The sequence below is a fragment of the Theobroma cacao genome, chromosome 1 (genome assembly GCF_000208745.1).
Source record: "Theobroma cacao cultivar B97-61/B2 chromosome 1, Criollo_cocoa_genome_V2, whole genome shotgun sequence".
NCBI classification, from domain to species: domain Eukaryota; kingdom Viridiplantae; phylum Streptophyta; class Magnoliopsida; order Malvales; family Malvaceae; genus Theobroma; species Theobroma cacao.
The window spans coordinates 35,609,298-35,624,914 of record NC_030850.1 but is presented as its reverse complement, the minus strand read 5'-3'; the positions used below and the strand labels follow the sequence as shown (position 1 = coordinate 35,624,914).

The window sequence follows — 15,617 nt, the reverse complement described above, 5'->3', positions numbered from 1 at the left end:
GGTCCACTTGATTCTTTAGATCCTTAGCAAGAGAGCCTTTTTATTCATTGAATCAGAGCCCATTAATCAATGGATCAATGTGTACAATTAACATGGTTAGGGCTTACAAAATATGATTAAAAGGCTTAAATACTCACACACTGCTACAATTATTGATATTTTTTCCTTGTGAGATATATGATATGATTTAAAGACATCATTATATAACAGTTGCTACAATCATAAATGTGATCGCATTAACTATCATATGACTATATCATAAAATTATGTTATATGTTAATCGGATAAAAAATATCAACTAGCATTGAATCTAACATTTATTAAATTTTCATTACACTTTCTTATTTAAGATTTGATTTTGCTTATAGCAAAAATTGATTTTTTCCCGAAGATAAGATTTCTAAAAGGAGGAAAAGGTTTACTTTGGTTGCTTTCCAGACATTCGGATCATTAAGGAAAAAAGGATAGAAAGGTTTATGGGTAGGTGTTGCTGCCAGATTGCCGGTTTCGTCTTCATTGCCACCCTTTTTTGTTTCGATGCATAATTGATTGATGGTGAGAGGATAAAATCTTCACGAGAACAGTTGCAATGGGTTAGTAGGAGACGCAACCTCTAATTGCCACTTCACGGTTGCTGCCAAGAAGGGAAAGTCCAGCGGCTGCAAGCAACTTTGGTAGGGATTCCAATGCACAATTTTCAATCATATTATTCAATTTGATAAAATAAAATTAAAAAAAATTATAATCAGATTTAAATAAAATTTAAATAGTAAATTTATTATTTATCGTGAATTCGATGTAAGGTGTAAATAATAATCATAAGCATCTACTGCATGAATTTTATTATAAATAATCATTTTATAATTATTAATTATGGGTCGTTTTCCATGGCCTTCAACTAGCTTGGGAGAAAGGCTTTTGCATGATTAAATTATAGGCTGATAATACATTGAAAGTGCAAGCTGTTACTTCTCCTTTCACTCACCCTTGCATTAATCTAGATTTAATACAAGTAATTAAAGAAATGTTACATCGACAGTGGGAGGAAAGTATCAGTAAATCATATTTATCGAGAAGGTAATCGAGTAGTTGATCTTATGACTAATAAGGGTTTTGAACTAAAGGTTGATTTTCAATTGTATGATGACTCTATCTAATATTACGATTATATTGTGGAATGACATGTAAAGTATTTGTTTTTCTCGTATGATTAAAAAATAATTATTAAGTATTTTAAATATAATTTTAAATTTTAATTTATTAATTTAATTTTTATTAATAATATACATAAAAAATTTTAAAAAAAATTTTAGATTTCAATTCAAGATTTTTGTAAGAATTAATAATTGAGTTTGACTATTAAATATTAATTGTGAAACAAATTATAATAAAATATAAATAAATTAAATTTTAATTCATTTGGTTTAGTAACCCATTCCAATACTTTGGCCTCATTATTATTGAAATGATTAAGTTACCTTTAATTTCATTAACCCTTACGTTTGGGATTATTTTTTTTGTTATAATTATGGCACATAGTCAACAACAATAATTGGAGTTTTTGGTCATACAGATGGATGGATAAGATTTGTATTTAACAAAGTCGAATTTCCGGAAAGCACTGACGTGGCATTTCTTGGTTAGCAACCTAACCGAACCGGAGGGGAACCGCACCGTAGGAGAAGCCCAAACCTGTATTAAATAAAGAGGTATCTGCCATCTCACTCCAATTACCGTCTTTTTTCTTGTTTATCTTCAAAGACAAACAGCTCAGCAAGTTCGGTCGGTCAGTTGATTTCTTCATCCATTTCTTTTAATTCAATCCGTAAATATTTCTCTTTTTTTTTTTCCTTTTGGTTTACTCTTCATTGTCTCGATTCATCGATTTTATATTTTGATATCTGCTGAGAAAAGAAAATTAAACCTTTGAATTATCGTCCTTGGTTTCATCGAAATCGAATATTAAGGTTCGTATGATGAATTTTGGGTTTTTTTTTTTTCTGTTGAATTCGCGATGATCGGATTCTTTTTTATCTTTTATAGTAATATGAAGTTGAAAGTTTTGTTTTGTTTGTTTGATTTCATGGTTTTTGTCTAAGCTATTGTGTGAAAATTGGGTATTAGTTGACTTCTAGGGTACTGCTTGTTGTACAGAGATATCAGCACAATGACGAAAAGCAGCTTCAAGATTGAGCATGACTTTGGTATGTTAGTGATGATCGTGTATTAGTATTACTTTTATCAGTGTAGCTATTGTTTGCTTATGCAATTTTGGGTTGGTTTGTTAATTTATGGCTTCTTAATATTCAGAGAAAAGGCGTGCTGAGGCTGCAAGAATTAGGGAAAAATACCCAGATAGAATTCCAGTAAGAATTAAGCTTCAACCTTGCCTTTTTTCCACCGTTCTTGTTTTTATTTTTTTTTATTTTTGCTGATGTTAAGGAATAATATTGATTGTGTCATGGCTTGTGTACCCTTGGTGTATGTAGGGTTATATGCATTTTAACTTTGGGTGTGAATTTTTGCTAGGTATGAGTTTAGCTTCTATTTATCATATAATTGATTTTGTTTTGAACTAAGCATCGAATTTTACAATAAAATAATTCAATGGGCTAAGTTACAGAGAGCGCTTATCTACGTACAGTACCTGATTAATGCTTTGGTTATGCAATGCTCTTCTTAGGACTGGATTATTACTTTTTTTATGTTATAGATTTTTATGGGTGTGTTTGCAGGGTAATGATGTCTATTGCGTTAATGTAAGTTTTATTATGTTTAATGTATGTTCATGAGATGTGGCTTGAGGATTTTAAGCAATTTTTGAACATTGGAATTGACAAGACTAGCATTACTGTCTAGGCATGATTACATAAATAGAATGGATGTCGTGTAACTTTGGTTTCAGCAAAACTGCACCGTTCTAAGCTGAAGAAAAAAGGAAATTTTTGCTCTTTTGGGCATGGCTAAACTAGAACAGCTAATGATCAGGAAAAGGAATGAATATTTGTGCTCTTTACCTTTCCCATTGTAAAGCTCAACAAAGACTAAATCTTAGCGTCAAATCCCTCACCCCTCCCTGGGGAAAAATGAAAAAGAATCGTTAAAAGAAAGGAAGAAAGAGAGCATGAAACTCAAGCCCTTGAAAGTGTAGAGCGGCAGATATGTTTATCTTGGAATGAAATATGAACAGAAAAGGACTTTATATTAAAGCCGGTTAAGGTTTATTGGAGACTGCTTGAGTCTGTTTATGCATGTTTGGCCTTTTGTCCAATTGTGAACTTTGATACTCCAATTGTGCTTCTTTTGATATTTGATCGTGCATTGTAGGTGATTGTGGAGAAGGCAGAGAGAAGTGATATTCCTAACATTGACAAGAAAAAGTAAGTAGCAGTTTCATGCAAAGTTTACATGCTATGGTGTTAACATTTATTATTATTTTTTTATTAGAAAACCTATTCCTTCTTGTTTCCATCATTACTACTACCATTTATTGGCACTTAGAAGCCACCAAGTGTGTGACTGCATTTGTGTCCTTCCATAGACAACTTTGCAATCTACTTTTAAGAGCCTCTAATAATACAGGGGTTGCTTATTATATTCAACACAATTGAAGTAAATTTATAGGATACTTCTGTAATGACTTGATTAAATAATTTACAGATACCTAGTCCCAGCTGATTTGACAGTGGGTCAGTTTGTCTATGTAATCCGAAAGAGAATTAAACTGAGTGCTGAAAGGGCAATCTTCATATTTGTGGACAGTGTCCTCCCTCCAACAGGTATTCCACTTTGCAAATTTCTTTTCTCTTTTTGAGTAGTGTTAAATCGCTAATACGTCGCATTTTCTTTTCAACTGTCTGACTAATTAGCTTTATTCACATTGCAGGAGCGATAATGTCCACCATCTATGATGAAAAGAAGGATGAAGATGGGTTTCTGTATGTTACATACAGTGGGGAAAATACATTTGGCTAGCAGATCATGCAGTGGCCTTATTATTATGATTATCTCACCCTTTCCATTAAATAATTAAATAATTGTGGCATAATGCCTAATATGTGACCCTCTCTGTCTTTACGTGTATAGTGTCTCTGTAAATAGCTTCTCGGCAGACTAACATGTCAGACCAATGAGAATTTAAAATTCATTGAAGTGTGTCATTGTTCCTGCATTTGCCATTGTCTATTTGCAAGATGATCTGTTGAAATAACAGAAGTTGACAATTTGAAGGTGTTTCATCTCGAATCATGAGCATTTTTTTTATAATCCAATGTTCAACTTCTGCGTAAACATTTTACTAGCAGTCATTTTTTTCTAGTACAAGCAATTAAGTTCATCCGAAGTTTATGAAATCTTAACCTACAATCTTGCTCATCTCTGCATGCATGTGATCCTATGTCTTTTTTATAAAATTCAAGCCAGCTTAGATGGGCTGATGGCATGGTTCAGAGTTTAGTGATTCATCTTCTGATGGTGAAGTTGGAGAATGGGTCTATTCCATTCTCTATTTCTTTTCATTTCAGGAAGTCATTGATGAATTAATGATGCCAATAAAGTATCGGAACTGGAAATCTCAAACATACGGTGTCGAAGTTTCAAACTAGGAACATATGGGGATCAATTCATTGACTTCAGAGTCAGATGCAAGTCAAAACGGACATGACATAAAGAGGTTCCCACTTCAGTACTAGTATCAGTTTGTTTAACCTACCAGGTGGAAGGGGTTGGCGGTTATGGCAGAGATTTTACTTTCTGATCCTTGTGACGGAATTTAGATTTCACTAGAAAAAGATAAAGTAAACAAACGAATTGTCTGACACAAGACAGCTATATATAGGTACAGGTGAGCTTTGCAATGGGAAATACCAGATTAGAATCATGAATGCAAAAGAGATGATCAGTATGAACAATATTAAAGCCAAAATTGCCGTGCAGACAACGGAGCCCGAGCTGACCGAGACTGCTTGACTTTTGCGAGACATATCGATTGTTGCCGATTTGTCAACGCCCCCTGACCCGAATCCCCATCCCTCTCGGAACCCGAGCCTGTCCCGCCGTCGCTCCCTCCCAAACCCAACAAACATAAACATCCCCCATGAGACCGCCAACCTTCAACTCTAAAATGCATGATACAAACAAAACAGCAAACGCAAAATACATGCTCCGGCATGAGAATGTTTATCTGGCCACGCCAAGTATTTATATTTACGAGAAAAAGAAAGTTTTAACTTTATTAATGTTGGAAATCATAACTAATTAAATAAAAAAATATACTAATGTTTGATTTTCTATTTTGAGCATGAAATGTGAGGATTTGGTCTGTAAAACTTCCAGGAATTCTCAGCATGTTTCATTGCTTTGGGAAGCTAGCCGCTAACCTGCAAGAGCAGAGATGGCAAGACGAAACATAAAAAGTTTTGCATGGCGTCGCCCGGACTCGAACCGGAGACCTTCAGTGTGTTAGACTGACGTGATAACCAACTACACCACGACACCACCGCTGCTCATGGTTCTTTAAGTGACTAATGTTGCATATAGACCATGACCAGTCGCGGACCGAAAAGGATGGGATGTAATGACATTCGGCTGCCGTGGAAGGGGTCCCAACTCCACTTGGCAATTGAATGATCACATGGGTGCTTACCACGTGTTATCTATAGCCGGTATTGACGGTTAAGGGGACCCCTTTTTGTGTTTCGCGCAACTTGAACAAAGAGGAGGTGGTCCATGTACCCTTGTCTCCTCTTTCTTCTTTGGTCCCACACAATTTTTTTGTAGGCCCCACGTGTATTTCTCTGTTTCATAATTTGGACCCACCTAAAGTTACAAATGTTTCGAGCAATTAACACCCGATCGACCCAAACCCAATCGAATCCGTTGTTTTTTTTTGTCCTACTCGCTAATGTTGGACGGCCATGTGCAATCACATCCTTCACAGGCTCAGGTCATTCCATTTTGTTTGTAGTAAATCTGATCAAACATGGCATGGATTATGGGAGATGGATTCTTACTTGCTAAGTTTTTACATTCATTCACCTAGCTCATAACTTACTCTTTTGCCACAAAAAGATCTCACTTCGTTTAGATATCGGTCTTAAAGATTTAGCAAAGATAAATTTGTGATTTCATAAATTCTACACTCATTACTTACTTGTTGCAGTACGTCCTTTTCCAACCTTCTACACATATATTTGAATGTCATGAACAACTACTGCAATAGGAAAGACAAGTTTCATTTGGTTCAGTTTGTTTTCCCGAGAAAAGGAAAAACCTTCCTGTAGGGCATGATCAAGGGGGAACCCTAACTTCAACATGTCAACGTAGAGGCTTACAAGGCATTTCGGCAGGAAAGCTGGTCTGCTGATTGCCATGGCTTCGAAGATCCAATCTTCCTTCTTGTATCAATTCAAAAAGAGAATTGCAGTCTCGTTTTCTTATGTTAGAATAGGTAGGTAGGGGAGGGGGGGGGGGGGGGGGGGGACATTTCAGACATTGACTGCATCATTCTCGAAGATCTTTGGTGTCGACTTAGATCTAAAAAGGCTTTCCCACTTTTGAGTTTTACCATTAGAGTATTCAGTTTTTTAGTTTTCCAAGACCAAATGGTGGGCAAAGGCAATTAACAAGGAGGCACAATCCGTGCAAATGCAAGTAGTGCAAACTCTTACATACAAAGGACATGGGTTAATCGGGGTCCCTCGGAAGACGCAAATTTAGCTTAGGCATGCATTAGCTTTTTCTTGAATTCATTTGTCGTATTTCTCATTTTCCCTTTATTAAAGATATTTCAAAAGAATATCTCTTTTTTGGACACTCTTCACTCTTTCTCATTCTTCTCTTTTTCCATATATTTCCAAAGAAAACTGTGTTTTTCTGCTTCTCTTTTCCCTGGTGGGGGAGGTCTGTGTCTTGGGACCCAATTGATTGAAATGTGAAAAGAGAAGGACATAGAGGGAGGCCACCCATATCTCATCTTCCTTTCTTACCTCTTCTCACCCATACATCTGCACGTTCTAGAGAGCTTCTCTTCAGTCTATTGGGATACCTGCATTTAACGCTCTTACTACATATACCTCCATAAGCTATACTATCTCCCAACACTGCAAACGAATTTTTCCTTTGCTTTCTTGAATCTTTTTTCAGACTCTTTGCAGTTATTTTCCCTTAACATGTCAATCACATCTTGTTTTCTTCTTTTCCTTCTATGCCTTTCTGTGCATGCAAGTAGTGCTCGTCGCCTTGGTGCAGTTGACAATAAGAGGCTTGAAAAGAAACTTCACTTCTCCATCAAGGTTGGTCCAATCAGATACTTTATCATTGTCATCATAAATCATCATCACTAACTTTCTACTGCTTCTGCTTTTCCAATGTTGCTGTTTTGTTATTTACTGCTATTATTATTTAACACCCTTCGGGTCTTTTGCAGAAGAACACGTCAGTTGTAGTACAAGTGAAATCTACCTCGTCAAAGGAACTCGGATCCATCAAAGAAGACAACATCGAGGAGTCTCATGCAGATGATGACACTCAAAAGCTGGACGCTGCTGCTGATGCCAATCATAAAGATAATGAGAGAGAAAAAACTTCAGGTGCAGTTCGAACAAACAAGTCGAATGTTTCAGTTTCATGGCGGGTGCCTCATAGGAAACACGGTGAAAAAAATCCTGGTTTTAACCTGGATTACTCACCACCAAAGACACACCCTCCTTCTCACAACTGAGCTCAAGAATTGATCACCTTTTTGAATGTCCAGAGAGTTCCAGAAACCAAGGTAACTACCAGGATTATTGTAAAATATAGAGCCTCAAAACCTTAGGGCTCAAAAATGTTCATCTTTCCCCAGCATAGGCATAACAAGTTATATAATATGACTATATAACATAGGCTGATGGATCAAAAAATGAGTTACGAGGCCTTTTTTTTCCTCCTATTTTGATGTACATTGATCATGGATCATATTTATGTTTCTCAGTGAGAAATATATCTGCTTCATTCATCTTTTCTTGTGCTAACCAGCAAGCATGTTAACCTGCAAACCCTGGAAGATCTCATGCCTTTCACAACGAGAGTTGCAAAGGCAGAAAATGGGTGTCGGCATAGGCGACATGTGCATGCAAAAAAGAACCAAGCATTCGGCCTATATCAACTTATGGTGTGAACAGCGCCCATGCTTTTGTTTAGGTAATTGAGACAATCAAGACCAATTCAGGGCATATATTTCTTCCATTAATGAATGTACCAGTACTGGTTTTATTCTCTATTTCCCGTTAGTCCAAATAAGAAGGCGCGAGTGATAATATTAATGGTTGTCATGCCCATGGTCCCTTGCATTATCTTCTGTCTGTGTGTTTCACTAAAAAAACACCCAAAGGAAACCAATGACCGGATCCCTCTTTCTTCCTGTATTTGGCTAAAGGACTTTCGCATTGATTAATGCGCAACGTACCAAGTTCTGCAGAGAAACTGCCGGTTAATGTAACTATCAAATGAGTTCTTAAATGATGTTTTTGAATATCAGATTCATGAATCATATTGATCCAAGAAAAAACGTGGAAACTGAGGGTGATGATAGTGATGAGGGAAGTGAATTAAAAGCGGGGGGGGGGGGGGGATGGTAGTAAATGAGAGATAATCTTAGGACATTGATGGGTGAGCATAAATGTAAGGTCTAAGATGCGAGTGGTTGGGTTCTTCATTAATGAGGTCGGCTGGTTATCACGATGTCAGTTGTTCTTTTGTGATCAGTTTCTACACTTTCCACAGTTGGAATCTTCAGTTGCACATGCTACCAACTGAAAATTTGTTCAGAACACCGAAGGAGAGAAGGGGCGGGAGGGGGGGTGAGTGTTCTTAGCAAGGGAAGTGTTTCACCTAACTAGATATGGAATTAATTAAGTATAATCTTATAAGTAGAAAATATTGACTGGACTCTTTCCCCTGCATTTTTATATATGTCATGCCCATATTAAATGCAACATTGCTGAATTGACTGAATTCTGAATTGTGTTGTTGTATAAAAGAGAATGGTGTAGATACACAAAAAATTCTCAATATCATAATTTAATAAAATCATAATCATAATCTAACTCTTATAATCTATTCTCTTGTATATGAATAATCTCAACTTTGTATTTTGAACTGTGTTTTTTATAAGAAAAATGATATATATATTTTAAAAATTTACGATAAATCATATTATAATTCCATTGATTTAACTTATAATAATCTCTACTATTAATATAACTGTTTTGCATAGAATGTGTTTTTAATTTGCATAATCTGATTCCAATTTAGTACTTGGTCCAAATTTACTTTAAGTTTAATCAGAACAGTATAAATTTATCCTTAAAAGAGGGCAGCCATGTGGAGAATATGTGTATGTTTATGATAAAGTTGTACAAAAGGGACATAAGATGCATCACTTCCAAGAGTGTCTCTACACCAAATAAACTACAGTTTTAATTTTAAAAAAAAAACCCTTTAAAATCCCAATAAAGTAGTATACTATTATGAAAAAAATCATGATCACTTTTATATCTTAATATATAACCTTTTTTTGTTCAACGTATAACAAAACATCCCACATTCGATTAATTTGACATTCCCAAATGATATATATGCTTACCAACTAGTTCCCACCAGACAGCCACATATATATATATATATATATATAATATTTTATTTGTAATACTCAAACTTTATTTTAAGAAAAATTAAAAGGTAAAGATACATAGTCGAAGGAGAAAATAATTTAATCAAATAAAGTGCATCAATTTGGACTGAGTTCCCATCTTAGGGGCAAAGTAGATAAACGAAAAGTGAAAACTAGCTGAATTCAACTCAATTAAATAATAACACTGAACCCTTAAAATATTAATCTTTCTTTGTATGTCTGTTATTACAAGGATGGTTGACTCGGAATGTTTCCTATTTTTTTTCAGAATAAATTAAATTAAGAGTTTATATTTGATACATTATCAATATATAATATTTATACGCTATTACTTAATTAAAAAGCATCATCTCATAAATGTATAAAAATAAAAATTTTAAAATTCTCAAAAATATCGATGTGTAATTAGATTCAATGCACTGTTAATGAACTAAATATTGCTAACTTATTATTAGATAAATTTAAAATTGAGAATCTTAAAAAATAAATACTCATAATTTTAAAAATATTTATTTTGAAAGTTTTTTGAACTTTTATCTTTACATTTTTATGAGATGAAACTCATGTGATTAAATGATAATACACAAAATCCATTACACTGACAAAGTATCAAATACAAATATTTTAATTTTACGATTTTTAACTTTTTAAATTTATTTATTAATGAAATCATAGCAGTTAGTTCATCTATGGATATTATGTAAAATTTATATATTAACAATAATATCAAAATACAAAAATAATTATATACTTCATAGTCCAAAATAAATTTTGCAGTTTGCTCTTACTTGGTGTCAGTGCATGGCCCAATCTCGTGTTCTTAACCTGGTAAACTTTTGCAGGATTGCTTGGGCCGGAGTCTGGTTCTGCCGGTCCATTGGATCTCTCGGTCTCAGATATCAACTTGTCCACTTACGGAACCACTTCCCTTGAGCTCGATCGTTTTCTCTGTAAATGCAATTCCCGCTTCTAAATCCTTTCCACTTTCCCGCCAAATTTTTTCAAATCCCTGAAATCACAGACCAAAACCAATCGGTCCCATTCGTACGCGAGAATAGGATTTTACAAGGGAGAGATGGATCTTAAGCAAGCTGGTTCATCTCTCGACTCTCTGATGTCTTCGTTCAACACCCGAATCGCTGAGCTTCAAGAACTCGTTATTGCACGGAACAGTGAGTCAACTCGAAATTCAGTTCCCCTTCCTTTTTTTTTTTTGGTCCCGGCATCTATGTTACAATTTTTATTTAAATTATTTTTTTTCCGTCGATTCAGAAACCGGAGTGTGAGCTTAACATTCTGCCTTTCTATTTCCAGTGTACCCTGCGAGTAGTGTGACGGATTTGTCGGCGATCGATGCGGCATTGAAGGGGATGGAGCTGCAAGTGCAGGCGATCAAAGACCGGTTGCGTGAGGAAACCGAGGCCATTCCCAAAGCCAAAGTACTTAACTTCTAAATCTTCATTTCTTTCTCTCAATTAGCGGTTTGGTTTTTTAAAAATTAGGGTTCGAAAATAGGGGAATCTTTATTTTTTGTTTAAGTTAATTTGAATATTACTGGAAAATTTGTGGTTGAGTTGAGTTTGTTGTCATGATTTCAGAAACTGATTGCTGCATCGCTGCGGCAGCAGAAGAAATTGCAGAGTATGTCTGTTTATGTTCCTTCACATTTGCCTGAAAAAATGACAACATTGAATTTGGATGGTGATAGAGGGTAATTACATTTATATTTCTTTTCTAATTATATATTCAGGAAACTTTGCGGTTTTAACGTTTTTAGTTGCATTTTCTAATACGTAGAAACATTGAATTTGAACTTTCCTTTTGTTTCAGTTTCGTACCAGAAGCCTCCAGACAGCAGCAACGACAGCAGCCTAATCTGGGTTCTTCAAAAGTCCAGGAGGAGCCTGCTGCTTTACCAAAGGTTTCACTGGTACCACAGTAATAAAATTGATCGATTTTGAAGTTGGGCTTTTTATTTATTTTTCCATTAATGGCAGGAGAAGAAGGGCCGTGGCTCTCCACCTTTATGGTACATAACTTCTGGTGAACTGGATTCTCTGGCATCGTAAGTATGTCTTTCATTTTCAGAAATTTTTGATGCTACAACAAATTCCTTATAAAAGTGGTTGCTGTACTGCAGATACATGAGAGGAAGGCTCACTCTCGAGAAAGTCAATGCAGCTATCAATGACATGGCAACATATGCTGAGGCCAATGCTCAGCTTGTTGCAGCTCCTAAAAAGAAGGTTTATGTTCAAGCTGTTCTTAGTGCTTATTTATGAGGCTATAGTCTTGCTGTCATTGCTAACATATTACCTTTCTTCATGAAGCTCGCGGAAAATCTTTGGGAGAGAGCTTTGGTAAGTGAACCCTAACCAGGTTATAACACTTGATGTTTCTGTGTTGTTCCACTGAATGATACGTTTTCTTTTAAGTTAGCACCATGACATCTCATCAAGAGATGCATCAGAGGTGCTGGTAAGAACTAATGTTTTGTTTAAAATCTTCTATAACATTAGACACATTTTTTATGTTTCAGATGATTGGCATGCAGCACATTGATGATTAACATAGTTATTAACTGCCGTTATTTGCTAGTGATAGTTTCAAGGTTGCGTTATGCAGGAACTGAGGGATATTGCAACGACAGAAGCTGTAAAGGGGAAGCACTTTTTCCTTGAAAGTGACATGAAAGGACCATCATTGAAGCTTGACAACACTGGAAAAGCCATTCTGACTGTGAGTTCCTTCTTTCCCTTCCTGTCTTTTGCTAGGTAATGAAAGTCCGTCCATGGCATGCAAATTAATTATGATAAATGTTTTGCAGTGTTATTTGATTAATAGGCATGGATTTATGGTATGTGAGCTAGGACTGCTAAGTTCGTTATATTTTTTATAAGATATATGGGATAAATTTTCAAATAGAGCATCTGGTTTGTCTTACGGGTAAAGAATTCTACCTCCATCTATGATTGTTTGTGCAGCACAAGGTTCATAGTTAATAAGGAAGTGACCCATTTTCATGTTTGTTTGTACGTTTAGCTCTGTTTAATGGTCATCGCGCGACACTTCCATTTTTGTCATGCTATGCAAGTGATGTTTTATATAGAACATGTTGAAAACGCTTGCAGACTGACATGTTGTTTGACAGGTCCTACGTCACCTTGGTCGCATCAGTGAGACTCGGATTGGACATAATCGCGTGATTATTCTTTTGAAGCTTCAATGAATTGCCTCAATTCTATGAACACTGAATTATATCTCGTACTACTCCCTTGTCTCGGACTTGCACTGATGTTGAAATGTGAAGAAGATTCAATATAAGCTATCCAGAGTCCATGGTGAGCAATGGTAAAACTTACTGGGACCATCTCTAGGAATATGGTTCAAAAACTAAAGAACTCTGTACATCACACTTTAAGATGTTTTCACCTGTATTTAATTCAGAATTTAGGTTTACATAATTGGGCATTGAGTTTGTAGTACGAGGAATGCTGCTTTTGTTTAGGCAGCATTGTCATCTTCTTAAATCAAGCTCAATCTTTCTGAATCTGACTTGCAATGTCATAGCTGGTTAATTATCAACTTTCTCTTCTGTACATTATCGTCAAATTTGATGGCTGTGCCGTAGAAAGAGTGGCAAATGACAGTAAAGAACTTGCCAAGCTGTTATCACATGTGCATGCGGATGCTTCAACTTGTCTGCTTGAAATGATAATGCCCATGTCCTGATCAAGCAGACAGAATCTAGGAAATTTCATTAATTTCTTTTTCTTTTTGGAGATAATTTTTCTCTAATGTTTACACAAAGACGTAGGAAGAGCCAAGTTAATGAAGGAAATTGTATAAAAAGGAGCACAGCCCTGAATGAATTCTTCCGATCATGGATTACAGATTTCACAGTAATTTTGTAAGGAATAGTCAAAGATATTGATGATAAAACAAGGTCCTAGTGAGAATTTTTATGCCTGATTTTATTCGAGATTTCTTTTGTGGTGAATAATTTATTAAAGATTGAACAAAATTTTTCAATTTTATGGCAGAAAATAAGCTTCTTTCTAGTTGTAGTTGACGACACCTCAAACAAATTCATCATTATAATTATTTGTACTTCTTTTTTTGTATAAATATTATGGAACCCGTGATTGTTAGGAGATTAAGGACGTATGCAGACAGAGTGGCTTTCTTTTTCTAGGAAAATTTTTGGTCAAATTTCAGAGATTTTTTTAGCATATTTCTTGACAAATTACGCAAAGGAGAGGAGGGAGGTGTCAATTTAGACAGCTCGAATGGTATGAGAAGCTGCACAAGGCAAAAGAGGGTTTTCATCAGTTTGATGGGATCTTGAATCAGGAACAGTCATTTGAAGCGTTTATCTTTCAGAAATGACAGATGTAAACAGGTTAGCCAGGTAAAGAAGAAGCCAATAATGACTTTGAGGATGAAGACAAAGAAAGGAAAGTCTCAAAACAAATAGGGTTTTGGTAGTATTTTTTTTAATGGGGTGGTAGAAGGCATAATAATGAAATCCAGCAGTGATCCGAAGTTTGAAACATGGCTTATTCTCCCAAGTGGCACCGCCAGCCATTGCGGTGTTTTTTATCTCAAATCAAATCTGCTCACATGGGGTCTCCTTGTGTCATATTTTCTTCAATTCCAAAATAAATCAAAATTTCCATCTATATAAACCCTAACCTAGCTAGCTTTATTCACCACACCAAAAAACATATACCTTCCTCTGGCAGTGACATACTCTAAAGAGTACTGTGAGAGTTTCAAAAATGGCTTCCAAGTCTGTTGCAACCACAGCTCTTCTCCTCTCTCTTAACCTTCTCTTTTTCAGTCTGGTCACTTCAACTTCGGTCCCTTGCCCACCAGAGCCCAAGACTCCTAAACACCCACCAAAGACAAACCCTCCATCCACGAGGCCACCAGCTGCAGCCTCTTGCCCAAGGGATACCCTCAAGTTAGGTGTATGTGCCAACGTACTGAATGACTTGATTCACCTCGTCGTTGGTACCCCACCAAAGACCCCTTGCTGCCCTCTCATCCAGGGTCTCGCTGATCTTGAAGCCGCTGTTTGCCTTTGCACTGCCATCAATGCCAACATTTTGGGAATCAACCTCAATGTCCCAGTCTCCTTGAGCTTGCTCTTGAACTACTGCGGTAAAAATGTCCCTAAAGGCTTCCAATGCGCCTGATTGTGCTTTTGATCTTCATTTCATGATTCTTTCTCTGTTGTTTAAAGCTTTCATTTCGTTTGTTTGTGTCATTCATCAGTTTGATATTGTGGTGATCAACTCGATCCGTACGCTCTTTTTCTAGAAGAAATAAACTTTTATTTATTGGATTTAATGTGCATGGATTTGATTCCGACGATGATCTTATGCTTAACTGTAACAAAGTTCAATCTTTGTTTCAACAGAACAAGATTACTTTCGACCCTTAAAGATCAACAAAATCATGCCATAATTTCGTAGTAGGACCAATGACATGATAGGACAGGGTACGTGACTTTCAGCTCAGCTATTACGAAAACAATATCTGGACATATAAAATTAGAGATCCGACAAAAAAGTTCACGTGGGTAATCCTGAACGAGACAAATTCCCGACTAGAAAAAACATAAAACCAAAGGGTATAATGCATGGTAAAGGACAAGAAACGCAGTTACTGTTCTGGGCGGTGATCTATGACTTTAATCATCCAAAATCCCGGTTACAAACCCATAATGCACGCTTACTGATTACTTAAGTAATTAAACGGTGGCCAAGATATGCAGAGACTACTTGTAAAGGAGCTGGTTCCCTGTGGACTCTGCATAGGGCAAAATGTCAAATGGCATCGAGAAAAATCTGCTATTGATTGCCATTTTTGTCTTCTCTAGTATTCTTCTTCAATTTTTTTTTTCCTTTTCACTGCAATTTGTACGTTTTACAGTAAG

At 35.9% G+C, this 15,617-nt stretch overlaps 4 protein-coding genes and 1 non-coding gene across 6 annotated transcripts; 4 read left to right on the top strand and 1 right to left on the bottom strand.

Moving 5' to 3' along the window:
- Positions 1,682–4,245, top strand: LOC18614353 (autophagy-related protein 8f). 2 transcript variants are annotated; one of them, XM_007052073.2, is made up of 6 exons: positions 1,682–1,786; positions 2,155–2,204; positions 2,311–2,366; positions 3,328–3,380; positions 3,661–3,779; positions 3,887–4,245. In XM_007052073.2, exons 2-6 carry the CDS (start codon positions 2,168–2,170, stop codon positions 3,973–3,975), a joined length of 354 nt encoding a protein of 117 aa, XP_007052135.1. In that variant the 5' UTR covers positions 1,682–1,786; positions 2,155–2,167; the 3' UTR covers positions 3,976–4,245. The 2 variants fall into 2 exon arrangements, with proteins under 2 accessions (XP_007052135.1, XP_017969533.1); XM_018114044.1 differs by having other exon boundaries at positions 1,732–1,967.
- TRNAV-AAC lies at positions 5,423–5,496 on the bottom strand. The gene has a single exon. It is a non-coding gene; the product is annotated as a tRNA-Val (tRNA).
- Positions 7,052–7,996, top strand: LOC18614352. The gene is made up of 2 exons (XM_007052071.2): positions 7,052–7,292; positions 7,427–7,996. The coding sequence occupies exons 1-2, from the start codon at positions 7,170–7,172 to the stop codon at positions 7,718–7,720; spliced, it is 417 nt and encodes a 138-aa protein (XP_007052133.2). The 5' UTR covers positions 7,052–7,169; the 3' UTR covers positions 7,721–7,996.
- Positions 10,605–13,330, top strand: LOC18614351 (spindle and kinetochore-associated protein 1 homolog). Its single transcript, XM_007052069.2, has 9 exons — positions 10,605–10,845; positions 10,988–11,112; positions 11,272–11,384; positions 11,504–11,594; positions 11,671–11,738; positions 11,814–11,919; positions 12,004–12,033; positions 12,299–12,412; positions 12,825–13,330. The coding sequence occupies exons 1-9, from the start codon at positions 10,749–10,751 to the stop codon at positions 12,900–12,902; spliced, it is 822 nt and encodes a 273-aa protein (XP_007052131.2). The 5' UTR covers positions 10,605–10,748; the 3' UTR covers positions 12,903–13,330.
- On the top strand, positions 14,241–15,028 carry LOC18614349 (14 kDa proline-rich protein DC2.15). The gene has a single exon (XM_007052067.2). It carries the CDS (start codon positions 14,455–14,457, stop codon positions 14,872–14,874), a length of 420 nt encoding a protein of 139 aa, XP_007052129.2. The 5' UTR covers positions 14,241–14,454; the 3' UTR covers positions 14,875–15,028.

Excerpts from the sequence above, each read along its gene's own strand:
- LOC18614353 (XM_007052073.2), top strand. The coding sequence starts at position 2,168 with ATGACGAAAAGCAGCTTCAAGATTGAGCATGACTTTG. Across the intron at positions 2,205-2,310 it reads CAAGATTGAGCATGACTTTG|AGAAAAGGCGTGCTGAGGCT; the intron begins GTATGTTAGTGA and ends CTTAATATTCAG. Across the intron at positions 3,381-3,660 it reads CCTAACATTGACAAGAAAAA|ATACCTAGTCCCAGCTGATT; the intron begins GTAAGTAGCAGT and ends AATAATTTACAG.
- LOC18614352 (XM_007052071.2), top strand. The coding sequence starts at position 7,170 with ATGTCAATCACATCTTGTTTTCTTCTTTTCCTTCTATGCCTTTCTGTG. Across the intron at positions 7,293-7,426 it reads AACTTCACTTCTCCATCAAG|AAGAACACGTCAGTTGTAGT; the intron begins GTTGGTCCAATC and ends GGTCTTTTGCAG.
- LOC18614351 (XM_007052069.2), top strand. The coding sequence starts at position 10,749 with ATGGATCTTAAGCAAGCTGGTTCATCTCTCGACTCTCTGATGTCTTCG. Across the intron at positions 11,385-11,503 it reads AATTTGGATGGTGATAGAGG|TTTCGTACCAGAAGCCTCCA; the intron begins GTAATTACATTT and ends CTTTTGTTTCAG. Across the intron at positions 11,595-11,670 it reads AGCCTGCTGCTTTACCAAAG|GAGAAGAAGGGCCGTGGCTC; the intron begins GTTTCACTGGTA and ends CATTAATGGCAG.
- LOC18614349 (XM_007052067.2), top strand. The coding sequence starts at position 14,455 with ATGGCTTCCAAGTCTGTTGCAACCACAGCTCTTCTCCTCTCTCTTAAC.